Below are 27760 nucleotides of genomic sequence, written 5' to 3'. Positions count from 1 at the left end.
AACCATGCCCTCTGGTGGAGGGTTAAGCATGTCAGGTGAAAAAAGCATGTCTTGGCCCCTAACTTGTGAACCCACATGTGCTCGGACATAGACGGTGGTGGCTTGATTGGCTGGCAAGAGCACCCTTTTCCCACCTGTGCGGACCACACCAGTCTCTGGGTCTGGAACACTGTTCTGCATCAACTTCACCACACTCTGAGCAGTTTTCACGGTTATGGCAAATGCTTTACTCACTTTGTGTGCTAGCTGCTTTCTTCCACCTTTAGTCTTTCCCTCATTTCTGTTGATGACGATCTCTATGACGTAACCTATGATGGGGTCACTGGCGACTGCTGGGTCACTAGACACAAGCATTGGTACTTGTAGGTCACTTGTCATGTGAGGGTCGCTGTCCAGCTAAAAGCTGACCTCAATCCAGCCAATATAGGGGATGGGTGTGTCATTGGCAGCGACAACTGTCAGTATCTCCTCCTCCAAAAGCTCTGAGATGGGCCGGATAACTGTGTGGGGCAGGTGTTTCTGTCTCCAGGAATCATTTACTATGCTTGACTGTGCCCCTGTGTCCCACAATACTGTAACTGGACAATCATCCAGTTACAGTATTGTGCCCCTGTGTCCCACAATACTGTAACTGGATGATTGTCCATGAAGCAGTTTACCATACATCTGTTTCCTACAAGGACCACTAATCGTAACTGGTGCTGGGGGGATAGATAGTGAAACACATTCACAGCTAATGAGGCGTCTGCTGCCTTTTCTCTGGGTGCTGTCATGGGCAGAGTTGTTGGGCTTGTTACGCCCGGCCTAGGGGAAAACCGGGCATAGAACAAAAAGTGACTCCCCTTCTTCCCCACTCCCAAGGATGACCAGTGCCACAGCAGGTGCAGTCCAAACAGAATTGATTTATTTAACAATTCTTCAATACGGCAGCAAAAGGGTCATAACAGGCTGGTCGGACACTGCTTATTTTGGGACGCTCCATCCTGGACTACTGGTGGTCCCGCCTCAGTAGTCCTCGCCCGTTTCCCGACAAGGTTCTCTGCACTCTGCATCCACGAGAGAAGTGGCCCTCTTGCCCACATTTGAAACAGTGTGAACAATTTTCACCCACCTTCTCTTCTCTGCATTTTTGGCAGCCTTTCTCACGCTGCCTCGGTCCAGGAGGGCGGGGACTTGTCTCCATTACTGCAAGGAGAGGAAGCCTCTTTACTGCTTAAAGAGGCTTTGAGCAGGTGTGGCGTCTGTCTGAATTTCGGATTGGAGCTCCTGCACTTTGGGATTTTTAGTGTACCTTTTCCGCTTCTCCTGCCTCTCACTTTCAACCTTTGCAGCTTCATTTACCCTCTCTATTAGTTCTTCATCTGTTATGCTCACATCACTGAGATAGGGCAGGATATGGAATTTCACAGAATCATTTAATAGTCCAGTTTCAATTGAGCGGAGGAACTTGCGCTGAATGGTGGCTCTGCTGTACTGGTCATCAGTTTCCTCAGTTGCTGCCTTCCATAAGAGTTTCTCCTTAAGCTCAATTGCATGGAATACAAAGTTCAGGGCGGTCTCTTTAGGCTCTTGAGAGATGTTTATAAGATGGTGGTAGAGGTCAGTGGAGCTGTCTACCTTGTAGTGACCCTTCAGGATGGTGAGAAGTGCTGTGAGGGTCAGCCCACGCTTGATCTCCAACATGTCTCTCAAGGGAAGCCCTGGACTGACAGCCCTGATTACAGCTTCCACAATCTCAGTCTCTGTGTGTCCTTTTTCTATCCCCACTTCAATCTGGCGGACTAAGCTGAGATAGGATAATTTATCCTTCTGCCCACTTTCTCCAATTTGCCCACAAAATTTAAACTCCCTTCTAAATGTTACCTCAGGCAGGGTGTGAGTTGGCTCTGGTCGGCTCTTGAGCGGAGCGTCTGTGGTCCTTTGGAGAGTGTTGCGCGGCAAGAAGTATTTCTTCTCAAGTCCTTTCTTTGGAACAGGCTCCTCTGAGGATTGCTCCTCGTCTGGCTGAAGGCATCCTTTGTTTTGTCTCTCAATGAATGTTAGTAGGTCAGTGATAAACTGACTAACCTCATTGTCCTCTTGATTTTCCTCAATCTCATCCAGCACGCTCTCTGCCATCCTGATGAGCGCCCTTCGTGCCTTACTGCGGGGCTCTCCACAGGCCATTACATTTCAGGTACCTGCAGACATCCATGAGAGACTCCTCCCCCAGCTGCCATAGGACTGCACTCACTCTATCGCGCAGGAGCTGACTGTTATCCATCTCACTGAAGGTTGATGAAGGTTTGGCTCTTTATGAAGGAGGGGGTTTGGGGTGATGATACCTCTTTTGCCTCCTACTGGCTGGCTCGCCAAAATATGTTACAGGTCCTGAATGAAGCGCTGGGCCCAAACTGGTGCAACACATTTATTTATAGGGGGATTACCTGTGCAAAACATTTAACACAGTGGTCAGCAATGCTCATCATTTCTTCGTGGCACTAGCTCTATCTCTGACCTCTGAACTTCCCTGTATTACTTGAGCTTAGAGTCCTTCTTTACACCTACACTCAATGGACTTCACTTATTTTAGCCATCTAGTATACCATGCTACCGACATTTACATGTTTAGGCTGCACCATGACATCTTCCACATAACACAGAAACAACAACACTGAACATCAATAAACATATTTTAAGTTTCATAAATGTCTATTGCTCAGTTAACTAATTCAAAACATCACATTACACATTAACCTCTATTTACAGGATGACCTAGCCAGTCTAACTAGCCCTGCTACCCATTATATCTGCTGGCAGGGAAATACAATAAACCTACCTTTCAAACCTATGTTTCTACAGGCTTAACATTACAGGTCTGACTTGGCTGGCTAACTGCCTATATTCTAGCAATATTCTTACTTTTAAACACTCTGAACACAAATAACATCATCTACAAGATAGTAAAATGCAATTAACAAAACACATGAACATTTCACGGACTTTACCGAGTCAACATGGCCGCTAACGCTAACCCCTGCTAATCGCCAATGCTAATATTAGCCCGTGCATCGCTAATGCTAACTGCTAGCGCGAGTTGCTAATGTTAATTGCTAGCGCGATTCACTTATACTTTCAGCACATACTCACATCCCGGCCCCACACATTCAAATTCCCTTTGTATCCGACCCCAAACCAATGTCCATAACACTTAGGAGTTTACTTTTGTCACCATAGCAGTTCTTACCTGTGCAAAACATTTAACACAGTGGTCAGCAATGCTCATCATCTCTTCGTGGCACTAGCTCTATCTCTGACCTCTGAACTTCCCTGTATGCCGCGAAAGCGATGCGTGTTTGAATTGATGTGTTTGATTGAAAGTATCGTAACATGTCGCATTTTGGCTAGCCGCTAACTAGCACTGAAGCGCACATGTGATTGTCTATTAATGTGCAACCTTGTCTTTTAGCTCAAGCTGGAGCGAATAGCAGACCAACTTTCCATTAATGCCAACCGATTGTGGTTGTGTGTGTGTCCCACTGTTACAGGTATGTTCATATGTTAAAATGTGAAGTGCTGTATTATATGTTATGTAGATCGCCAGTTAATTGGGTGAAAATCCTTTTGTGAAGACTGCAAAGACTTGCACTTACATGCCTGTTATTTTCGGTAACCACCAGAAGGTGGCAGCAAAGTTTTTCCTTGTAAAACGGAGCATTTAGAGTCAGGGATATGTATGCTTTTGTTTTAATGCAAGAATTGTATGTTTATGTTATAAGAATGTAGTACTGGATATTGTTATAGTAGTTGTATGTAATAGTATTAATAGTATTGCACTATTATATTGACACTATTACGTAGATAGATAATATAAAATATCTGTACAGTTAAAATATTTGTATTTTTTAAGTTATCTTTTTTTAAATATATAATCAATGTACCACTATACGGTCACAATGTAAAAGTAAAGACAGCAGAGTAGGATTCTCATGCTGTGGCTCAAGCTGGAGCGAATAGCAGACCAACTTTCCATTAATGCCAACCGATTGTGGTTGTGTGTGTGTCCCACTATTACAGAATAAACCACTGTGAATGCTCCATACATCCTGGCTCCTGTGCAGTACTTGGGCTAGTAAGCAGAACCAGAGACCAAGGGTCACATTAGCAAGACCCACTAGCAACACATGGCTCCCTTCGATCAGAGTCTTCAAGATGCACAGACTGCTTTCGACTGTTACAGAAGACTGCTGTACTTGAAACCAGGAAACTCACATTGGAAAAAGTTGGACATGACACACTACAAAGATAGGTAGATATCATTTTATTTATGTGTTGCTCCTCAACATTCAAATCAAACAGAGTAACAAACACATTACCCCAATAAAAAAAGAGGTTGAGGACCACCCACGTAGAGTTATGAGACAGTTTGTAGTTAGGACCCAAAAGCGGAACACACCAGGCAGAGGCAGGGGTAAAAGGTAAAGGGGGTGCATTCCATTTGGTAATGATTTCTCCTCGTCTCCATGTCTCCTCGCCTCCTCGCCCCGCGTCACTTTCTCGACTCCTAGGTCAAAGGTCACGGAGGAAACGAGGAGAAGATGTGAGGAGTCGAGGAGTCGAGTGAACCTGGCTTGTCTATTGGAATGTCCTCGCACGCGCCATATTGAACTGACCTGTGAAGCGTTGCGTTGATGCTCCTCCCATGCAGGATGACAGCTGTCTAAATTATTCTAAGGCTCATGTTTTATCCACATAAAAACCGTTTAACAAAGTTCAGATTAATGTTTAATTCATCTAAATTATGCCAACCTCTAATGAGCCTAGTCTACATCATGAAGGTAGAACACTTAAAATAAATTCGTAACGCCTAGAAAGTGTCCCGTTTCCTGATTTGTTTTTATTCTGTTTTTTTTATTTGTTATTCTGTCTGTTGTATGCTACATTTTCATTTTCTGAAGCACTTTGTAGCACTGATAAGAAAGGTCCTATACAAATTAGGTTATGGCTAGTGCGAAATGTCTTGAGCTGACGTGCGTCTGTGCGTTACTGTCCAACTTTTATCCTTTATGCAACTTGGATTAGACAACGATCATGTGGGCTGGTTGACACCTCACTGGCAATGAACCAAAGTGCTTTCTTTTTATTCCTAAATAAATAAATTCCCAAATAACCATAGATCTAGCTGTAAGAGCAAAATGTGCGATTTAAACAATGAAATGCTGTTAATGAGGTTTAGTAAGAATTTATTCTCCCTAAGAGAAATTCCATGGTAACACACACAAACACAATTCACAAGAATGATGAATACAGAATGAGAGACACAACAAACGCAGCAAACCAACTGGTGATCCAGAGAAGACAGAGAAGTGATTCCAGCAAAAGACAAACGTGTCAGCCTTTATGATGAAAATATGTCCTTTCATGGCAACAGTCATTACGCACCGTGACCAAGGTTATGAATATGGTGAGAATGGAAACAGAGGTAGGCTACGCCTAAAAAGGCAGAGAAATTAGCATTTTTATTTTTTTAAATACAAAAAATAATAATAATAATAAAAAGGGGAGGGGGGGGGGGGGGGGGGGGGGTCACATCTTGACTGCTATTCTCTCTAATATAGTTAAAAATCGCTCCGTCTGCTGCTCAGCCCATGCGTCCTCGGCCGCCTCTTCCCGGAGAAACCCCAGCAGCGCTCCCTCTCCTCTTCGCCTCTTGGCTGCCGGGGGACCCAAGGAAGCCATGGAGGTCAAATATGGGAGTGGGCAGCAGTATCTGATGGCCCCGGTTGCTCACCAGGGGGACAGGGATCGGGGCTGGATGGGGAGCGCACAGCGGCTGACAGCGGGCCATTCTCAGTCCCAGTGCCCGGCGCTGGTGACTTGAGGTCCTATTAGAAAGAGACGCGCATGGTAAAACAGTTGCATGTGTGCATTTATAGGCTATGTCTATGTCCCAATGAACGGATTTCATTCAGGGCTATTAGATCATGGAATGTCATTCATATTAATGATAAATAAAATATAAATAATTATAAAATAACTCCATATAAGATTCACGTTATGTACTCTATGCACTGGAGGATCAGCTCCTCCTTTGTCCCTATAATCACATTCAAGCCTTGAGCTCATTTACAGATGCCTATTTGGGAAACATTTGACATCCTGCAACTACAACAGATCTGTCAGTATAGGAACATTTAACAGCCTAACCCTTAATTAACAAATGTTCGGCTAACATTTAAACCCCATGCTATTTCTGTTTGAAGAATATATAACAAGTTGGGGCTACTTACACCTGTACAATGTCGGCACATTTTCTGATGATATGGAGGTGGGCTTATATCCGCACGTGCCAATGGTTAATTGACTTCATTCATTATTTCCGCATCGAGGATACACCTGAGTATCCTCCGACCACGTGTACAGGACTGTAAAATATGTGTCAGAGGCATAAAATGCATAAGTTAGGTAAAATCAGACACTAAAAACAGACACCCTACTATTTAAGTGTTAATTTTCATTTATTTACAAATTTCATATTCACTAACATTCATTACACTTACACTGAATTAATCCTATCTACTGAAATTATAGTTTACATGCTATTATACAGTTTAACCTGTAGATGGTGCTCTACGCTTGCATTGGCTTGGGGTCCTTCGTTCTGGTTTGGGTTAAGAGCAGTGTTGCCAGATGTACGATAATTATCGTATTTGTACGATAATTTTGCCCTCTGTACGATGTACGATCAATAATGCCAAAAGTCCCATAATGTACGATAATTTGATCATTTTGTGACACTTACTATTAGTAGTCTATGCTATCGGATAGTAAAATATGGATCCTACCTCTGTGTACTGTTTACACATCTCTTCTCGTGACGTCTTTCCAGCCAATCATGCTTGTTGCGATGATGAACGTGAGTCACGTGATGTGAACGTCAGTCACGTCACGTTCATCATCACAACAAGCATGATTGGCTGGCTGGCTCATTTGAAGAGAGTTTGCACGAGTCGAGAAAGTAACCATCGTTAAAACAAAACAGAAGAAGAAGAAGAAGAGTTGAGATAGCTTACTGTTGCAGCCATGTGAATTGTGAAAAAAAGTAAAGAAAATGAGTGCTGAACAGGAAGGTGAGGACATGGGAGAGGAGAAGAGGAGGGCAGAGTCGTTGGAACAGCCAAAAAGTAAGCAAACTTGCTATGTCTACTCCCTAACAATAGGTGGCAGCATGAGACTGGCTCATACTTTGCCTAAGGACAAAGTAATATTAGTTCCCACCTGTCATTGTTTGATTGTTTACGGGGTGACACCGGGGACACATTTGTGTAACGGTAACAGAGTAACATGTGATGTGCCGATGAGTAGAGGTCCGCTGTGAATCCGTACTGATGTCACAGCCCAGAGTGACTGGAGAACGCTACCCACCAAGAAATCAGGGTTACAGACACATAGAGTAGACTATTTAAAGATTGCACAACGGTAGGCTCTTGTTCTCTTGGTTATGACTCGCGTACGATAATTTTCCTCAAAATACGATCATTTTGAGCCTCTGGTACGATACTTTAACATTTCCCATCTGGCAACGCTGGTTAAGAGTGAGGAAGCCGAGAGATTGCCAGAACATTCTACACGCTAACGTGTGTGACTTCTTGTCATTGTTGGTGGGTAAACTGTTAAAACTTGGTAAATATTCAGTAAAATGTTATAAAATGCAAACGGATTAATTCGTGAACTGAATGAATGAGAAATGCGGTACAAGGTGTTATTTGTAAGAATTACCCACTCGTTTTAGCATGCTAACGTGTAGCCTAGCTTGCGATGCTAGCGAGGTTTAGCCAGATGGCCGGGTATTCTTTTATATGGTAGCTGGTTAGCTAGGTACTACAGTCTTTTAGTTTAGACTTTGACTTGAGCTATGATACCTTTTGTTGTTATTTTCTTTGTGTTGTTTGTGTTGTGAAATGCGAAGTGTCCAGTATTAAAGTAAATTTAGAGTTAATGGAGAGTTATCAGTACAACATAAAATCATTACAGAAATTGGTAAAGCCATGCTGGTGATTTATTACATTCATGATAAATGTCATGGTGATTTTGGTTACATATAAACCAGGTAGCTATGTATAGAATGAGATATGAAGCACTATCATTGTTCTGTGATAGTTGTTAATTGAAGCACGTTACTAATGCAAATTGTGAACCTTGTATAAGTTATAGGGAACATTTATTGCATTCTAGTTAGAAGAAACATGATAAAAGAAAGAGTAAAAAAAACAGAACACTCTACACGCTAACGTGTGTGACTTCTTGTCATTGTTCTCAGCCGTCCTCAATCCTGAGACCGGTAACACACGCCTTATTTGAGGACGGAGGCGAGGTGACATGCAGGATCCTTCATGCGTCTTTTAACCAATTGGAACATCCTTAATGATGGCGGCTCATTTTTGGATGCTGGGTCAGCTAGGAGACGAGGTCGCGAGGAGGGAGGAGGAGACACAAGACAATGCACCCGAGGAGACATGAGGGATCCTTCATGCGTCTTTTAACCAGTTGGAACGTCCTTAATGATGGCGGCTCATTTCTGGATGCCGAGTCAGCCAGGAGACGAGGCCGCGAGGAGGGGGCGCATTTTGGCCAAATGGAATGCACCCAGGGTCTTAGCCAAAAACCGAAGTCCAAATCTAAATCAAAACCAGAGAATCCAAACAAGCCAGGCAACAGTACAAAAACAGAGAGCTGAGACAGAATCCACAAGGCAGGAAAAAAGGTCATAACAAGTTACGGGCTTACAGGAAAACACAAAACAGGCTGAAACGAGACACGGGAGAAATCACTGGGACGAAATGGCAAAGACTGACTGACAACATACAGGTATACTATCTAGCTAATGAGAAGTGGAGACAGGTGTGCTTTGATGGGCTGGCAGAAGATTGGCTGGTAGATGGTGCAGAGGAGGCGGAGACAAGGCAGAACATGTAAGAGCGGCTGCACGGGCCTGACGTAGGCGGAGTTAGCTGGTAAAATCAAGTGCAAAAGGCACCCGGCGGCGGTGCGTCAGCATGCACCATCCTTATTTCAGCAGCTAGCTGCACAGTTGGCATAAGGATATGAACGCATTAAAAGCTAAATCACAACTTGCAGGAGAAAAAGCGAATCCTCAGTCTGCTTGTGTTTTGTCTGGTTCTCTTTCTAACTCCATTCAGTACCTCAGCCTATAGGAGAGCGCCGGTGAAGTTGGTGCCGGTCTCCGCCGCCAGGTTGAAGCGGGCCATCCGGCGTACGCTGCAGCGTCGCCCCTTTAAATAACAAGTGCTGACTCCGCCTACCCGGGCCAGTTTCTCCGTACGCCAGGTGGAATTACAAGTGGACCCAGTGGGAAACAGGTAAACCAAATGATTGGAGCTGAAGCAGGAGGGGCTGGATGTATAGGAACTGGACACACACACAGAGCAGAAAACAAGACAGGCAAAAGGCAAACACAAAATGAACTGAATATGTGTAGAGAGAAAATCACTGGACCCCGGCTGGATTCCTGACACAGGAATAAGGCTAAAAAAAAAATACTACAAAGTATATATCTACATCTATATATAGATGTAGATATACTTTGTAGTATTTTTTATGTGTATTTGTTTTATAATGCAACACTAAGATTGTTCTATAATAAGACCTCTATTTTGTTTGTATGTGTGTGTGTTCAAGTTCAAGTTCAACTTTATCATCCTGCAAGGGAAATTCATTTGGCCGAAACCATCCATATTTAAATCCATGTGAGCAAGAAGAATACAATACAATACAAACCACACAACCACACAGACAGGAGACATTCAACACATGAAATAAGTCACCGCAGTTCCCGCCCTTCCCACATTCTATTTAGAATCTGAGGTGCTATGTTCCAGAGATAAAGCGCTTTGTGCTATGTGCAAAGGACACTATTTCTGAGCTTAAGTGCGACAGTGTTATGTGTAATGTATGGGCTAAGTAAGAGCATTGTGGAGACTAATTGCAGCTGGAATAAAGGAATTACTGTAGCGCTTGGTGCGTATCTTATGCTGTAGTAGTCGACCACTCCCTATCCTACTGAACCTACATAGGCTTCTGTGTAGAGGGTGGCTATTGTCATCCATTATTACCTTAATCATTTTGTGCATCAGTTCAGAGAATAGGCTGCCAACGGATTTCTGACTAACACCAGTTAACTTACTGGCATATCTAACTGCTCTCTCCAGTTTGTGCTTGCCCTCAGTTCGCATAGATCCCAGGGTGCACACAAGGCAGAATGTTAAGACACTTTGTATGACAGATTGGTAAAATAGAAACATTAAAACCTGACACACATTAAAAGACTTCAGTCTCCTGAGAAAATGAAACCGCTGTTGCATCCTGCTATACTTGGAAGCTGCACATTTGTCAAATTTTAGTTTGTCGTCAATTTCCACACCTAGGTATTTGTAGGTGGATACCCTCTTAATAACGGACCCCTCATGTTATTGGGAGTGTGGTTGGTGTTGTCTTGACTGAAACAGATCAACATGTCCTTAGTCTTAGTAACATTTATCTCAAGGTGGTTCTGATCACACCAGTTGGTAAAATGTGCGATTTCCCTTGTGAACCCAGCCAAGGACGTCTGATTCCGCTCCAAGATGCCCACAATAGCCGTGTCATCGGCGTACTTGACGTAATGATGCGACTGGCTACTTGATTTACAATCGTTGGTGTACAATGTGTAGAGTACCGGTGACAGTACACATCCTTGTGGCACTCCAGTGTTGGTATAACAGATTGTGGACAGAACGGAATTGAGACGCACTTGCTGGGTTCTGTCTGTTAAGAAGTTATTAACCTATTTGATGAGCCTCGGGTTGACGACCAAATCAGTTCGCTTTTTGGCCATCAAGTGTGGCTGTACTACTAAAATCAACAAAGACAACATTGGCCATGGTATTGGGTGATTCAAGGTGTTCAAAGATCAAATGCAGCATAGTTAGCAAAGCATCATCAACACATCTGTGAGGATGGTAGGCAAACTGATACTCATCTACAGGTCCATTGACATCACTGAACAGTCTCTGAAGTATGATCTTTTCCAGGCATTTCATTGGCACCGAGCTGGAGATCATTCATTTCCTTTGGGCCAGCCTTCTTTGGGACAGGGACAATAACTGACCTTTTCCACAGTGCAGGTATACTGTGGGAGTCAAGGGAGAGCTGGAACAGTTTCTGGAAAGGGCATGCTAATTCCCAGTCTTGAGCACCCTATAGCTGACAGAGTTTGGGCCCTGGGCTTTCTGGGTGTTCACCTTGTGAAAAAGGGCAGCAACCTCCCTTTCAGTCACTGTGATGTCCATTTCAGGGAGGTCATTTAGATGGTTCCTGCTCGCCTCCTGCTGTACGCTGAAGTCCACTCTGTCAAAGTGACAGTAAAAGTCATTCAGTTTTCCAGCATATGCAATGTCATTGTCTGTTGTAATACATTGTCTCCTGGGTCGGTACCCTGTTATAGTCTGCATCCCCTTCCATGCCCCCCTGGCATCATTGTCCTTAAAAAGCTGTTCTACTTTGTCCTTGCATGCATGTTTACATTCTTTAATTTTCTTTTTAATCTGCTTTTGGACCAGTTTCCTCTGCTCCTTATCACCAGACTTGAAAGCTCGCTTTTTCTCATTGAGTAACATTTTAAGATCCTTCGTCACCCATGTGTGATGGCTGCTACCCTAGGTAGGGGGCACCGCCTTTCCTAATGTACTAGACCTTGCATTTGTATATCTTTCTTTCTTTTGAGCAGAGGGACTGCGCTGCGGGGAGTAGACTGGGTCCTAGTTTGTGTTCACTGCATGCGGTGTGGTAAGCTTTCGGTATGGTGAGCTTTGAAGTTTGCAGTTAACCCTCTTCACCTAGCGTTCATTGGATCTGCCGTGTACTAGTGTGTATTGGTGTATTGTGCACGTGGTGTATCGTTATTGGGGTTGTAGTATCTCCCTGCAGTACGTGCCCTTGTCTCACTCTGCCCCCTAATGGTGGCTTTCCTAAATTATTGCTCTCTGCTGTTACAACCTGCATCAGGCTAGTCAAATATTTTATCCATATTTATGATTTGTAATAAAGAGATTATTGTCGGAGTAACCTGTTTTCCTTTTAGTTTCTTTGCAGCAGTTTCCCTTGCACTTTTTCATTTTCCTTGCATTTTTTCCTTCTCCAACCTAATTTAAAAATGTTAAAATTGTGAATTATGCTTTTTAGGGCCACTTCCAGGTCCTGAAATTTTGGCATCAGGTGCTAAACTGAGTCAGGTGCACCCTTGGCCTCTCATGACTCTTGTGTTAGATGGGCTGACCAACATGGAGTTGACACCCTCCAGATTTGGACCTGTACCATGGGGGTCAACAATGTCTTATCACTGTCCACCACATAGCTCCAGTGACATCATTCTCCACCACAATGGTCCAGACTTCCCTGTCTTTCCCCTGTTGGAGCACAGTTTAGAGGCTATGAATTTCGCCTTTGTTCTGGATCTCCAGCAGTCTATACATCTTGAGTCCCATCGAGGAAGGTACTAGGCAGCAGTCAAAGTGTCCTGCATGGGGGCAGCTACGTCGGCCGAGGGCGACGGCAAGCTGTTTCCGCCATGTGTGGCCCACGATGACAGTGCAGAGCAGGAGGCTGCAGCCAGGTGCGGCTCAGATGATTAGGGGATTGATAAGGCAAACAGCTGCAATGAAACGGGGTCTTTTGATGGAGTCTGCTCAAGAGCTATGCTGAAGCAGCGCGTGTAAATGTCTTCCCTGTTGGGTTTATCATTCATCCTGAAGCACCTCATCTTGGAGCAAGCCCAGATGGGAGGGTGTAAGATCCCTTTGAGACCCCTCCATTTGGCCTTGTTGAAGTGAAGAGAGACCACAAAAAATGATGTTTCCCAGGTGGCTCACATCAAGGTTCAGGATGGCCATGCAAATCTTCAGCGCTCTCACAGATATCATTGGCAAGTTCAGGGCCAACTGGCAATCACAGGATTGGAATGGTGTGATTTTGTCACCGACACAAAGAGAGATCTGACAATTGAGAGAGTGTGGCATGACAAATCTTTTATAGCTGAGGAATAGCAGGAATTCAACCGACGTTCCGGGATGATGTCTGCTCCAGCCTGGAGTCCCTCTCCGTCTGGTAAGCTTGGTCGACGTCCTCTCCAGCCGCAAGCCCCGGTCCCTCCTCGTCTGGTCTGTCTCCGCAGGTCCAACACACCAGCACCCTCTGGAAATCTCCTTGGTCCTTTGCACCGTCAGACACGGCTATCTCTGTCCCCCGGGGTCTGCCGCTAGGCCACTCTTCACCACTGCCGTATTTATTTTACTGTATTGTGCACACTATTGCCCTCCAAATTTAGAGTTGGCAGAAAAGAAAAATAAACCCCACTCCTGGTACCAAGATTTGAAGCCGGCAGTGGCACCTCGAATTCACAGCTAGCAAACTGCTCACACGTGTGTGGTTTTCAGTCCACAACCATCTGCAATCCGTTGGAACCAGTGGCCATCCCCAGCGAAAAGTAGCGCATTATACTTCCTGTATTTTCCCAGCATTCCCTGACCACTCAGCAGGCATCGCGCTCCAGGAAATGGTGAACCCACGCCCCCTGCTGTCCAAAGTAAGCATCCCCAGCCAGATCGCAGCAACAGAGAACTTCATTCACATGGATTTTATTTCCCATAGATATTATTATTTTACCACCTGGTTACTTAAGTTAAATATCTTAAAAACCGTAAGAGATATCAAAAAATTTAATACAAGGACAGATTTCCAAAAGGAGGTGAACAGTTTACAGTTTGAATGAACTTTCTAGCTGAATGTATGTGGAAGTAGTTTAGTTTAGTTTAGTACTCTGTGCAAAAACTGCACAGAGTAATACTAATGACAAGATGGCGGAGAAAACGGCTGATTAGTTAGTGGGCTTGCTGCCATTAATGAAGGATGAAGATCTTTTAAAGGGAGATGTGATGAGTACAGTTTTGGGCATGTTTTGTTAATGTTAGTAAATGGTTTATTAATGGAAGAGGAAGTTCCAAAACTGAGACAGGTCAGTCATAAATAGGTCATGAACAGAGCTTAATTACTGCATTTACAAATGCATAATTACTTAGTTGACATGAAGAAATGTATTCATGCCTTAGTTAAGCATTTGTTCACCATTAATTAATGCATTAACTCATGTTTTTATAAAGTGTTACCGAATAAATAACAGACAAAAGAGAAATATTTGTGGTAACATTTATTGTATGCAATCAACAATGTCATCATATTTTATGACTTATTGTGATGCTTTAATGAGAGAACTTATTCAGCTGCTTCTTTTCCCTGTGAAAAATAAACATATTTTTAGACTAAACCCAAATAATTAATTTAAATTAATATTCCATGAATTAAAGCGGTTTCACACCGGTGCGACACGAAAATGCGGGACGGATTTGCAGAATATTCATGCAGGAATTTTCCGCATGTGAAGCTTACACACCGAGTCCGGTGCGACATTTTCGCATTCTAGTGTTCCAATTTCGCACAAACAGAAAATAAAATCCTGTTTATTATCTGAGAGAAAATGGACATAGAAAGTAGCAGTCACAACAACGTTATCTTCATTCTTTTAAACAGTAAAAAGAGGAGAAAGTGTTGGGCCCATCCTATTTTGGAAAGGCGGACGGAACACAGAGAGTTTCTAGGCTCATCCAGGAGCAGCCTATACCTGCATACTGAAATATGTGGCTGTAACACAAAAGTCATTCAATAATCAAACTTTCTCCAGGATTCAGCAACAACAGTGCTCACACATAAAGCCTATAAGTGATTATAAATTTTACTTATGGAATCTGTATTTTTTTTTTATATAGTTATGGCTCTCATAGCCTAAATAAAGTTAAAATGGTATAATATCATTGGGGTGTTTAGGACTACTCATTAGTCCATGATGAATATTTATAATTGAAACCAAACGAATATAGAAAAGAAAGAAGGAGACCATGGAGAGATGGATAACCCAGCTTTTGTGCTCTATCCATTAAATCCTTTTGGGAACGTGCATTACGCAGCACTCGTCTCCTCTCCTCTCCATATTCCTCCTCTCCATATTCCTCCGACCCACAGTCAACACACTCTCACTGGATTTCTCTGAAGCGGTTCCTTGGCATGCATTGTATAAAAAGGTGTTTCTGACGAGTAGCTTAGCTGTTGATATTCATGTTTGGATATTCCATGGAAATACAGAAGCGCAGTGCTGCGCAATGAATCTTTCAAAAAGTCATGGAAGGATGAGACGAGACCTAGTATTTCCAGTGTTTCAGAAATTTAATTTAAAATCTCAACGCCAGCCCGTGGCCTTTCTAGTGTTATTAGAAAAAAATGCACTAAAATACTGGTATTAAAATGGTTAAAAAGCCTATGCAATGGATTTTACATGGCGCGGTGCCAATCGACCCTGAGCAACGACTTGCACTGTGTTTGAGGTGAGACCAGCTGCTGCTCTGGCTACAGCTGTGGAGAACATAGATCATAGTTTACACATGTTGTCTGAAGCGCTACCATACTCTCAGTTTGGCTGGTGATCATTTAATTTGTGCCTATATCTATATCAGCCTACCTGTCCACTGTATGAGTGAAGGTGGATCAGAGTGTGTGCCTCTGCCTCACCTGTGCGTAAAGGCGCACGGCGGTGTGGTCACAGGCTGGATGGGCGTTTACCATCATCCCCGTACCCAAGCCTTTTAGCGATCGAAAGCCACACATATTTATTTCAGCCCGGGACAATGTTTGAAAATGTGACATCATAGAAAACAAAAGATTTCATTGGTCAGGCGTATATTTTCGCAGACAGAATTCCGCAGAGGACAAAGTGGTTCCGTTTTTTTTTCTTGCCGCATGAAATTTCCGCCCTGGTGTGCAAGCTTCCATTATTACCAACGAAATCTATTTTTATAAATCTCTGTGCCAATAATCCGCACCGGAATTCGCACTTGGTGTGAAAGGGCTTTTAACGTGCACTGATGAAAAATGTGTGTTTACCTTGCCAGAGTCACGGCTCTTAGCTCTCAGCTTGTTGACCTGAGACTCAGCAATATCAGCTCGCTCTTCAGCCTCCTCCAACTCGTGCTGAATCTTCCTGCACTTTGTCAGGTGAGTGTTGGCCTGCTCCTCCTGTGAAACCATCATAAATTCTCATTGCAAATCCTAAGACTAGAGTAAAAATTGTGAAAACGTTTGCAAATAGATGAAGCATTTTTACACTTACCGCTTCCTCAGCCTGCCTCTTGTAGGCCTTCACCTTCAGTTGCAGCTTGTCTACCAGAGCCTGCAGCCGGGCGCCATTCTTCTTGTCCTCTTCAGTCTAATGTAAGTATGAACACAAACATGAATGACCATTAATAATTGGCATATCTTTTAATATGGTCATTTAGTCAATAGGAACACTGTCACAAAGTAAGCTTGGTATACCTGGTATGTGAGTTCCTTCACTCTCCTCTCATATTTACGGACACCTTTAACAGCGTCTCCTCCACGTCTCTGTTCAGCTTCAATCTCTGTCTCCAGCTCACGCACCTTCAGAAATGAATTATAAACTATGAGACTCATTCTGCATATTTTGTAATGTAATTTACTGTAATCTGTATAAGGCAAGGCAAGTTTATTTATATTGCACATTTCGTACACAAAGGCAATTCAAAGTGCTTTACACAAGGTAAATAGGAACATTAGATTGGAAATACAGATAAAAAACAAATAAAAAAAATATTTAAAAAAGTGTATAAGAGGAGAGAATAAATAAAAAAATGAAATGCATAAAAAGAGTAAAGGTCGCATAGGCAGTGCAGAACATAAAAGTTTTAAGCCAAGTTTTAAAAGTGGTCAAAGTCGGGGCACTTCTGAGATCTTCTGGAAGTTTCTTCCAGCTATGTGTAGCATAATAACTAAATGCTGCCTCACCATGCTTAGTTTTAACTCTGGGGATAGTTAGCAGACTGGTCCCATATGATCTAAGGGGTCTTCAAGGTTATTATGGTAAGAGCAAGTCAGAGATGTATTTAGGTTCTAAACCATTGAGCGATTTGTTTTATTTTACTCTGGACTCCAGTTTCTGGAGCTGTTTCTTGCCACCCTTCATGGCCAAGTTCTCAGCCTCATCCAGGCGGTGCTGCAGGTCCTTGACTGTGATCTCCAGGTTCTTCTTCATCCTCTCCAGATGAGAGCTAGTGTCCTGTTCTTTCTTCAGCTCTTCAGCCATCATAGCAGCCTAGAAAATGAATTATTTATGTTAATTAGGCATGCCATACAAAATTAATGTTCTTCCAGATGTATGGATGAGATCTGGATGACTATGAAATAAAATTGAAACCCACATCAGTGATGGCTTTCTTGGCCTTCTCCTCTGCATTCCTTGCTTCCTGAACACTGTCATCTACTTCACTCTGGACTTGGACCAGGTCAGCCTCCAGCTTCTTCTTTGTGTTCATAAGGCTTGTATTCTAGGAAAAGGAAGGAAAAATTCAGTTTAGCAATGACTATGATGATGTGCACGTATTATTTAAAAATGTATTGATTATAGAATTAGTGAAGAAATTATTTTGTTTACTTGAGAGTGCAGCAATCCAACACGCTCACTAGCATCCACCAGCTCTTGCTCAGCCACTTTACGGCCTCTCTCTGTCTGTTCCAGACCAACCCTCAGCTCTTCAATTTCAGCCACCATGAGACCATTCCTACGCTCGACCATAGCAGCTTGCTCCTTGAGGTCTTCCTGCGCTCTGACAGCATCATCAAGGTGCAGCTGGGCATCCTAATGTTAAGATTGTGTTGTAGAAACAGAAAAAGATCAGAATGTTGCTGCTCATAGAATGGCATGTACAGTTGTCATGTGATGTACCTTCAGTTGTCCCTGGACATTCCTCAGCTGCTTCTGGGCCTCAGAAGCCTGGCGGTTAGCATGACTCAGCTGAATCTCCATCTCATTCAGATCTCCCTCCATCTTCTTTTTGATTCTCAGGGCATCGTTCCTGCTCCTGACCTCAGAGTCAAGAGTAGTCTGCATGGAGTCAATCACCCTCTGGCTGTTCCTCTTGATCTGCTCCATCTCCTCATCTTTCTCTGCCAGCTTTCTGTCAACCTCACCTTTGATCTGGTTGAGCTCCAGCTGGACACGCAGAATCTTGGACTCCTCATGTTCCAGAGTTCCCTAAAATGTAACAAATATTAAAACATAGCCCGTGTTGTCTTCTGAATGTAATATTGGGCATGTCTCTGTTGTTCAGATATGTAAATTTCACAGACAAAGGAAAACATATACATTAACATTCTAATGTTAAGCTTTCCAGTTGAAATTTCACCTCAGCCTCCTCAAGAGCTGTCTGGATCTCTGACTTCTCTGTCTCCACCTGCTTCTTGGACTTCTCCAGCTCATGGATGCTTTTTCCAGTCTCACCAATCTGTTCAGTCAGGTCTGAGATTTCCTCTGCAGAAGGTTATATATGTTTAATATTGCTAAGTCAAAGAATGAAGGCTATGTGTCTCATTCTAACTGATACATACATATTAACAATCATGAACATATTTCAAATTACTATTGCTAACATTATCAGGTGAGAACTCACGTTGCAGGTTCTTGTTCTCCCGCTTCAGGGTCTCCAGCTGATCCAGAGCTTCCTCATAAGAGTTTTTCATCTTGAACAGCTCAGTGCTGAGAGAACGAGCCTCTTTCTGAGCTCCCTCAAGCTCTGCCTGACCCTCCTCGTATTTCTGCTTCCAGTCTGCCAAAACCTGCATAGTAATTTAAAATGAGCAATGTTACCCAATTTTGGAATGGTTATACTTTGACACTTCAAGTGGTTTTGACAAGGTAATCAGTGTCAACTCACCTTATCAAAGTTCCTCTGCTTCTTGTCAAGGTTGGCAGCCAAAGAATTGGCTCTCTCCACATCAATCATGAGGTCCTCCACCTCGCCCTGGAGCCTCTGTTTGGTTTTCTCCAGAGACGCACACTTGGAGTTCACAGCCTCAATCTGTTCCTCAGCTTCCTGAAGGCGCTGGGCAAGCTTTTTCCTGTTAAGCATTTGCCAAATGTAATCATTCATGTATTGTATTCTAACAAGTATTTTGTAACGACCGTTAGGAAAAACAAAATCTTCATTGACTCACTTTGACTCTTCAAGCTCCTCAGTGCGCTGGATAGCATCAGTTTCATACTTGCTCCTCCATTGGGCCACTTCACTGTTGGCCTTGGACATTCCACGTTGCAGCTCTGCCTTGGCCTCCTGCTCCTCCTCAAACTGCTCCCTCAGAAGATCACAGTCATGGCGGGCTGATTGCACACCGTGGGCAAGGGCATTCTTGGCCTGCAAAAGATTATTAAAATAAAAACCAGTGAATAAATGAACATACAATCCTTAAAAAACCTTGAAATCTCTGACAATTTTCCTCACCTTAACTTCCTCCTCGATTTGTCTCTTCAGCTCCTCAATCTGCTGTGTGAAGGCTTGCTTGCCTCTAGTCAGCTGGGAGACAAGGGCTTCTTTCTCCTCAAGCTGACGACCAAACTCACCTAGATGGAAATTGATTTTTTTTAGTTGAAATATATACATTTCCAACTGGCCCAGCATTAAAGTAAAAAAAAAAGGTTTCTAATTATAGATTGAGTGTAATTATGGATTGAGTTCAAAAGTACATTGGTATTCTTTATGAACAAGTCAATGAAAGTAAGACTTGCCATTCTCTGTCATCAGTCTTGCTCTCTGAGCGCTGATGTCATTTATCTGGCGAACATTCTCGTCATTCTTAGCCTTAATTTCACTGAACTGGTCCTCAAGGGTGCGGCACATCTTCTCGAGATTTCCCTGTTTATCAACATTAGACAGGTTCAGTAATTCTTCCACTAATACTATGTTTTTTCTCAAGTGTGTATATACATATGTATATAAAATAACGTTATACCTTGGCTTTTGCCACAGCTTCCATATTGCTAGACAGGTCATCAATCTCCATCTTGTATTCACTCTTCTCCTTCTCCAGCTTCTGCTTGACCCGCTGCAGGTTGTCGATCTGTTCTCCCAGCTCTGCAACACTGTCAGCCTGCTTCTTGCGGAGAGCAGCAGCAGTGGCTTCATGTTGTAAGGTGGACTCCTCAAGGTCACGACGCAGCTTCTGAAACTCAGCTTCACGTTTCTTGTTCATCTCAATCTGAGCAGCAGTGGCTCCACCGGCCTCCTCAAGTCTCTCACTGATCTCTTCAAGTTCCCTGGAGAGGTCAGCTCTCTGTTTCTCAACCTTGGCGCGAGCAGCACGCTCAGCCTCGATCTCTTCCTCCAGTTCCTCAATACGAGCCTTGAAAGTTAAGAAATATTGTTAAATGAATGTATGCAACTGACACCTTGCATAAAAACTCAATGATAAGTCTGACATAGATTTGAAATCAAACATTACACACCTGGAGCTCTTTAATCTTCTTCTGTAGCTGAGCACCCAAGGATTGTTCATCTTCAATCTTACTGAGATGCTGGCTTATCTCAAAGTCCTTCCTGTTGAGTAAATGACATCATCATAAGATACTGGTTGCAATAACATATTTTGTGCATACAGTTTTCAAATTCTGTCCACATTACTTCTTGATTTTCTCGTCAGACTGCTGCTTGTCATTCTCAAGATCCATGATGGATTCCTGGGCCAGTTTCAGATCGCCCTCGAGCTTCCTCTTTGCTCTCTCAAGGTCCATGCGGAGCTTCTTCTCTTGCTCCAGAGAACCTTCAAGCTGCAAAATACCACGTGTTTATAATTACTAAAGGTTAACAGCAAGCATATATTCTTATTGAATAGCAAATAGCATCTTCAAGAACTCACATCATCCACTTGCTGCTCAAGCTTGGTCTTGGCCTTGGTCAGAGTGTTGACTTTGTCTTCCTCTGCCTGCAGGTCATCAAGAGTCTGCTGATGTGCCTCTTGGAGGGCTTTCTTCTCCTTTGTCAGCTTAGCAATGCTCTCATCTTGAGAGGCCATCTCTTCAGTCAGGTTCTTCACCTGAATATGTAAAAACATATTGTCATAATTGGGTAATTATTCAAATATTGGATGATATATTAGACAGAGTGAATATCCATGAACCTTGTTCTCAGTGGCATGCTTCTCCTTCTCCACTTTGGCTAAGGTAAGCTCCAGGTCATCAATGTCCTTCTTGAGCTCAGAGCATTCATCCTCCAGTTTCCTCTTCTTGGCAGTTAGCTCAGCATTGACTTCCTCCTCATCCTCCAGTCTCTCACTTGTCTCTTTGAGTTTTGCCTCCATCTGGATCTTACTCTTGATAAGTCCCTCACATCTCTCCTCAGCATCTGACAGATTCTCTGATTCCTAGTTAGAACAAAAGTGAAAAGGGGAAAATATTTCAACATTTGCTCTGGAAAAGATGTGAGAAATCAACAAAGCTTTCTGTTGACATCTACTCACAGATGCCACTTGCAGCTGCAGATCATTCTTCTCCTGCAGAAGAGACACCATCTTCTCCTCCAGTTCCTTCTTCTTAGCCAGGGCCGTGGCCAGGTCTGTTTTCATCTTCTCATAGTTTTCCTTCATGTTCTGTAGCTCCTTCTCAGTTTCAGCACTCTGCAGAAGGGGCTTAATCTTGTAGTACACCTTCATCCATGGCCAGTGTTTCACATTCATGAATGAGCGGATATTGTACTGGATGCTGTAAATGGCTTCCCTATGGAAGGAAATCACTGTTATGTACAAAGTCATTTTGGCACTGCATTCAGCCTAAATATATGGTTAGAATTTCCACTTGCCTCCTTTCCATCATCTTCACAAACTCCTTCCTCATGACGTAGCCACGGCAGAGAGCCTGAGTCATGGTGACCAGAGCAGCAAGCTTCTCATCTCGCATCTCCTCAAGGGTACCTAGTAGACCAGCTTTGAAGAACACCTGACGAGAACATAAAAATATTATGGACAATTGATTTTCATCCATGAAACAGAGTTTAGTTTTTTTTTACTCAATTGTTTACCTTGGTGTGTCCAAATTTATACTCCTCATGATTCACATCAATTGACCCAAGCAGCTTCTCAGAGGCCTTCTTGTTGTCAATGAATTGACCCTCAGGGATGACACTGGCATTCAGTACTTTGTACCTATTGCAAAACAGTTAATGGTCACATTCGGGACCTTCTTTTCAAAGTTAGGAAAACTCTGTGGTAAATTAGGTAATACCTCTGCTTGAAGTCAGCATAGAGGATTCTGCTGGGGAAACCTTTCCTGCAGATTCTGATACCCTCCAGCACACCGTTACACCTCAGCTGGTGGATAACCAGGAAGTTTTCCATCAGACCTGTGAAGAAGTTGTTACTTCATAATTATTAATGACAAAGTAAAAGACTCACTACCCCTAAGCTGTGTTAATGACTGCAACATGTACAGACAATATTAAGAACATTGGTTAGCTGTCAGTGTACCTGGAGTCTTTGACTCATTGGGAATCAGGCAACGTACAAAGTGAGGATGAGTGCTCCTCAAGTTGGTCATAAGCTTGCCCAAGTTCTCCTGTAAATACAAGATAAAACCAAACATTCTTCATGAAAAGCATAAAATAAAAATAAAAACTTGCATTTATTTGAGTTTAATTACGAACAGGCACTTAAGGCTGTTCTTAAAATTTACCCTGAACTGTGAGGACACAGTCTGCATGGAACCACCCTTCTTCTTGCCTCCCTTCTTGCCACCGCCGGTCTCTGTTGATTTGTTGATTTATTAATATCAAGACTTTATCATTCAACTGACTTTTTTGAGTAGGCATATTGTTTATCTTAAAGACAAAAACATTCATTAATTCCCATAATCCTAATAAGCGTTAAAAAAGTGATACTGTACCTTCAACAACAGGGGGATACAGGGTAGGCAGCAGCTTAACACCAGACTTCTGGTACAGCTGAATAACAGAGTCGTTCAGGGGATCCTTGTTCTTGTCCAGCCAGCCACAGATATTGTAGTCCACAGTTCCAGCATAGTGCACCAGAGAGAAATGGGCCTCAGCCTTGCCTTTGGTTGGCTTGGGCTTCTCAAATGCTTTGTTTTTACCGAGGTGCTGGTCATACAGCTTGTTCTTGAAGGTAGTGTCTGAGGCCTTTGGGAACATGCACTCCTCTTCAAGGATGGAGAAGATGCCCATGGGCTGTATAAAAAGTGCAAAGAGATACATCATGAAGAGGCACTGTTGTAGCATATCATGAATTCTAACATAAAGTCACAACATTATTGTGTACCTTTTCAATGAGCTCAATGCACGCAGCCAAGTCCATGCCAAAGTCAATGAACTCCCAGATGATACCCTCCTTCTTGTACTCCTCTTGCTCCAGGACAAACATGTGGTGGTTGAAGAACTGTTGCAGTTTCTCATTGGTGAAGTTGATACACAACTGCTCCATGCTGTTGAACTGTAGGTGGAAATAGGATTAACCTAATATATCGCAAACAAAAAACTTCTGTTACAAAATTATCTTCTCAATCCATTACCATGAATGCATACTTACATCAAAGATTTCAAAACCAGCAATGTCCAGCACACCAATGAAGAATTGCCTTGGCTGCTTGGTGTCCAGCATTTGGTTGATGCGGATGACCATCCACAAGAACATTCTTTCATAGATAGACTTAGCCAGGGCGCTCACTGAGTTCAGGACCTGAAGAAAAGTTTTGTTTGAATCAATATCATTAGAATCCACAGTGTCACAAAGAGGGTCCTCTCACAGATTTAATAAAGTAGAGATCCTTCAACTGAAATTTAGACACTGGATTACTTGATTTTTTTGCCTACACGACAAATATTATAGCAGTGCAATTTTAACTGAAATAGAACTAATGATACGGCAATCAACACATGCAGTGACAGGTAACAGAGGACATTCAGATGCAAACTATCTATTCCAGATAAATGTAATTCATGAAATTCCTCCATTACAACAGAAATACTTTCTACATACTTCAGCTTCATAAGGAACTTAACCACATTCATGTACTGGCCCTTAATTTAATTATGAGATTGTATGAAATGAATTAAACAACAGAATAATCTGCTGACCTGTTGCACAGTCTGTCCCTTGGTGACATACTCATTTCCGACCTTCACTCTGGGGTAGCACAGAGCCTTCAGCATGTCAGCCGAGTTCAGGCCCAACAAGTAAGAAATCTTGTCAGCCTCTAAAAATGTCACAAAAATACATTTACTATATATACACGATATATGACTGATTTCTAAAATGTGACATAATAGAAAATGCATATTTGATTCATTTCACGCCAGAGATTTTTTAACTCATCCATGAAGTTAATCCTCACCCTCTGTGCCATCTGGCTCAGCCTGCTCTTCACGCTGCTTCTGCTTGAACTTCATGTTACCATGGTGGAGCACAGCACCGGTAAACTTGTAGATGCCCATCTTCTCCTCATTGGTGAAGCCCAGAATATCAATAGCAGTCTGTATTCAATAGAGATATTGACACTGAGTAAAAGTCACTATGGAAAATACATTTTACTGAGTAATTGTGATGGAATATTGAATGTATAATAGATTAAGAAAATGAAAATGAGAGTGAACATCACTGACATCAGTGGCAACCAACTCTTCTTTGTCATCAATGCTGGCCACAGTAATCTGACCCTGACTGCACATGGGGAAGTCATAGGGGTTGGTGGTGATGAGCGTCATTTCTGGAGATCAAAAAAGGTTTAAAGGAATGACTGGTTATGGACCATGTGAACAACGTGTGTTGTTTTAACATTGTATCGCAATGTTTATCTTACCAATCAGCTCAGGTTTGTGGTTGGTCATCATCTGGTAGAAGATGTGGTAGCCTCTCTCATCAGGAAGCTGGAACGACACTCTAGACTTCTCCAGCAGATCTGTAAGCATTGTTCATGAATCAAAATCTACACCACTGATAATGCCAGTCATTTCATTTAATATGTGAAGTTGATACTTACATGTCTCAATATCAGCACTAGCCAGTTTACCAGTTGTGCCAAAATGGATTCTGATGAATTTACCCTGTTTGGAATAGCATATTGTTTAACATCCCTCTGCATAGGCAATATATATTGAAGATATTTCTCACAGTTTGAAATCCCTCCATACTTACAAAACGAGAGGAGTTGTCATTCCTCACAGTCTTGGCATTACCATAGGCTTCCAGCAAGGGATTGGCTGCAATAATCTGGTCCTCCAGTGACCCCTGTAATATGTTTTTTTTTTCATTTTAATATTCATTTCAGTAGTACATTTCTATTATGTCTTCATTTTTCAGAAATGTTTCCAATGTTTTTATAAAATCCTCATGATAATATACCTGCATCTTTCCTGATGTTGCCTCCTTCTTCTTTTCTCCACCACCCACTGAGATTGTTGCAAAGTACTGGATGACACGCTTGGTGTTCACAGTCTTTCCAGCACCAGATTCTCCACTGGGGATGGATATGTAGATTCAGAGAAATTAACTCAATTTGTTTGATTCTATTGGTCTTACAGAGGTGCAATAGATGTAAAACTTACGTGATCAAGACAGACTGGTTCTCCCTATCTGCAAAAGGAAAAATGAAGAAATATATTTCTTATCTATGTAACATAAATTATTGAGTTTATTGAGATTTTATACATTTTCTTGACAAGAACATACCAGTAGCCATGAACTGGTAGGCATTGTCAGAGACAGAGAAGATGTGGGGTGGAGCCTCCATGCGCTTTTTGCCTCTGTAAGCAGATACAACCTCAGCATCGTACACTGGGAGCCACTTGTAGGGATTCACAGTTGCACAGAACAGCCCAGAGTAGGTCTGAAGGGGATGAGAGAGATATGACCACTCACAGTATGTTGTATATGAGTCCATGTGCAATATTATACTTTACTCCGCAGGCAGAAGAGCTTACGTAGATCATCCATGCTGCATAACGCTCTTTGAGGTTATACAGCACAGCGGCTTCATTGAGATGGGTCATCATGGCCATGTCCTCAATTTTGTCATACTTGGGAGGGTTCATAGGGGTGACATCATCCTCCTTAACCGTCCTCTCCTGAAATATTGAAACACAATTTCAGCTTGTGTTGAAATTCCAACTGTAAGTTGCACTGCTGTGAGTTTCATGAAACTTCAACCTACCTCCTGGTTGGCAAGAACTTTCACGGTGACTTTGCCACCGTCTTTCTTCAGGATTGTACATTTAAGGTACAGCTCCTTAACATCAGCCACATAGGCAGCAGATTTGGCATCAAAGGGTGCGGTTTGAGCCTCAATCCTCTCCTTCTCTGGCTTACGGAGATAAATGGCGGCCTTGCCATAAACGGCCATCTCCGCGTCAGTACTCATGTTGGCGGCTTTCTGTAGATTGACAAACAGAAATAAACTTTCCTCTTATCTGATGTGCATTGTTTGCTTTGGAGACTGAACACTGTATGATACAAGGATTCTTTATATTCTGTAGTTTAAATAGAGAAAAGGTAACTCTCACCTTTTTCTACCACCCAATCACAGAGGAACTTTTCACAACCCCTAAATGAACAAAGAGTTTTTTGTGATGTTTATCAGTTATTCTTTGAGTTTCAGGTAGTGATACAGGTAGTATAGAGATTACAGATTAGTATATTATAACCAAATACAGATTAGTATAATATTACTCATTTACATTTGCTGCATTTAAATTATAGTCACACAACCAGATTTTTACCCTTGACTCCTAGCTTACTTATTTGCAATATTTTGTATTCACATTGAAGAGCTTTTCCCATCTCACATTATCATGCCATTAATAAATATTAAACTGGTTATTAATTAAACACGTGTGTCAAGCACTAAACATCTCTAATACAACTTCTTTGCCAAGAATGACAGCTGAAACATCAGTCTCACTTACCAGCAGTTCGTAGTCTCTGAAATCCCCTGCAGTCTGTCCATCTCATCATGAGCCTCCTTATATTAATGTCATTCTGCAGGCCAAGCAGAAACTAAATATGGGGATGTCTTCAAAAGGCTCTAATGCATTTTCATTTGACTCTTCATTGGCCCCCATCTTGTAGTGCAAAATAATTTGCCATCTAACTGTCTCATGTAATACAAGATGAGAAATCATTTTCTGTCCATATATTTCATGTGTTATAAGTGAACTCTTAACTGACACTGTAACATATGTGAACCAGTTAAGCCTAAAATCTAACAGATTCAACATAAGAAACAATCCTACATGTATAATCTTTGCACTGATTACAATACATCAGATTTACCAACATCTCTTAACTCAATTTAAGATTTTATTAAGTGTTGTAAATAAATATTTAAATTTGACCATACTACTTCATTTGTAATTTGTTTCCATACACACTGTGGTATTAATGACTTTGATTTGACAAATTAAAAAGACACATCTATAAATAAATCAGGTCAAGCTTTAACACTTGTGCTTGCAACATTGCAACCATAACTGGCAAGCCTTTTTTGGTATGCGTAGTGCTTATAAACTTTTAGGACTTCATGCCAGAGGATAAGATTCAATAGAGTAGCAGCAACCGTACAGTGGGTGTTGTGTTGCATGTATTTATAATTTGTTTGGAATACTTTTCCATTACTACATGTTTTGATTTCATCAACCTCTTTTATGTTCTAATGAAACTCATTTTATTTTCACTCATCATTAACGAGGGTAAGCTTTACTAAGTTTTAAAAATAGCAAAACTCAAGCCTGTTGTGCTACAGTTTAAGTTAAATGTTGTAATCAAAAATAGAGCATGC

At 42.2% G+C, this 27760-nt stretch overlaps 1 protein-coding gene across 1 annotated transcript; it reads right to left on the bottom strand.

Annotated features, from left to right (window-relative positions):
- Positions 1 to 14304: 14304 nt before the first annotated feature.
- Positions 14305 to 26914, bottom strand: LOC139931427 (myosin heavy chain, fast skeletal muscle-like). The gene is made up of 41 exons (XM_078283455.1): positions 26889 to 26914; positions 26487 to 26527; positions 26138 to 26356; positions 25908 to 26051; positions 25657 to 25813; positions 25533 to 25560; positions 25330 to 25444; positions 25123 to 25215; positions 24968 to 25031; positions 24788 to 24886; positions 24591 to 24694; positions 24323 to 24461; positions 24066 to 24184; positions 23518 to 23667; positions 23251 to 23421; positions 22859 to 23159; positions 22649 to 22719; positions 22444 to 22531; positions 22202 to 22319; positions 21999 to 22122; positions 21780 to 21916; positions 21442 to 21697; positions 21103 to 21345; positions 20842 to 21018; positions 20607 to 20752; positions 20432 to 20522; positions 19939 to 20328; positions 19715 to 19841; positions 19431 to 19549; positions 19147 to 19343; positions 18867 to 19050; positions 18603 to 18768; positions 18339 to 18463; positions 17879 to 18187; positions 17588 to 17791; positions 17355 to 17480; positions 17078 to 17248; positions 16453 to 16557; positions 16250 to 16345; positions 16024 to 16155; positions 14305 to 14325 (listed from the first exon to the last, which is right to left on the bottom strand). The coding sequence occupies exons 3-41, from the start codon at positions 26342 to 26344 to the stop codon at positions 14305 to 14307; spliced, it is 5814 nt and encodes a 1937-aa protein (XP_078139581.1). The 5' UTR covers positions 26345 to 26356; positions 26487 to 26527; positions 26889 to 26914.
- Between the last annotated feature and the right edge of the window lie 846 nt (positions 26915 to 27760).

The sequence above is a fragment of the Centroberyx gerrardi genome, chromosome 5, assembly GCF_048128805.1.
Source record: "Centroberyx gerrardi isolate f3 chromosome 5, fCenGer3.hap1.cur.20231027, whole genome shotgun sequence".
Lineage (NCBI taxonomy): Eukaryota > Metazoa > Chordata > Actinopteri > Beryciformes > Berycidae > Centroberyx > Centroberyx gerrardi.
This window is presented reverse-complemented; position numbering and strand designations above follow the sequence as displayed.

What these genes read in the sequence shown, in the direction of transcription:
- LOC139931427 (XM_078283455.1), bottom strand. Translation starts at nt 26,344, where the DNA reads ATGAGTACTGACGCGGAGATGGCCGTTTATGGCAAGGCCGCCATTTAT. An exon ending in AAGAGTTGGTTGCCACTGAT is followed by an intron (nt 24,462 to 24,590) that starts GTCAGTGATGTT and finishes TATTGAATACAG; the next exon opens with ACTGCTATTGATATTCTGGG. An exon ending in CCAAGAAAGCCATCACTGAT is followed by an intron (nt 17,249 to 17,354) that starts GTGGGTTTCAAT and finishes TTCATTTTCTAG; the next exon opens with GCTGCTATGATGGCTGAAGA.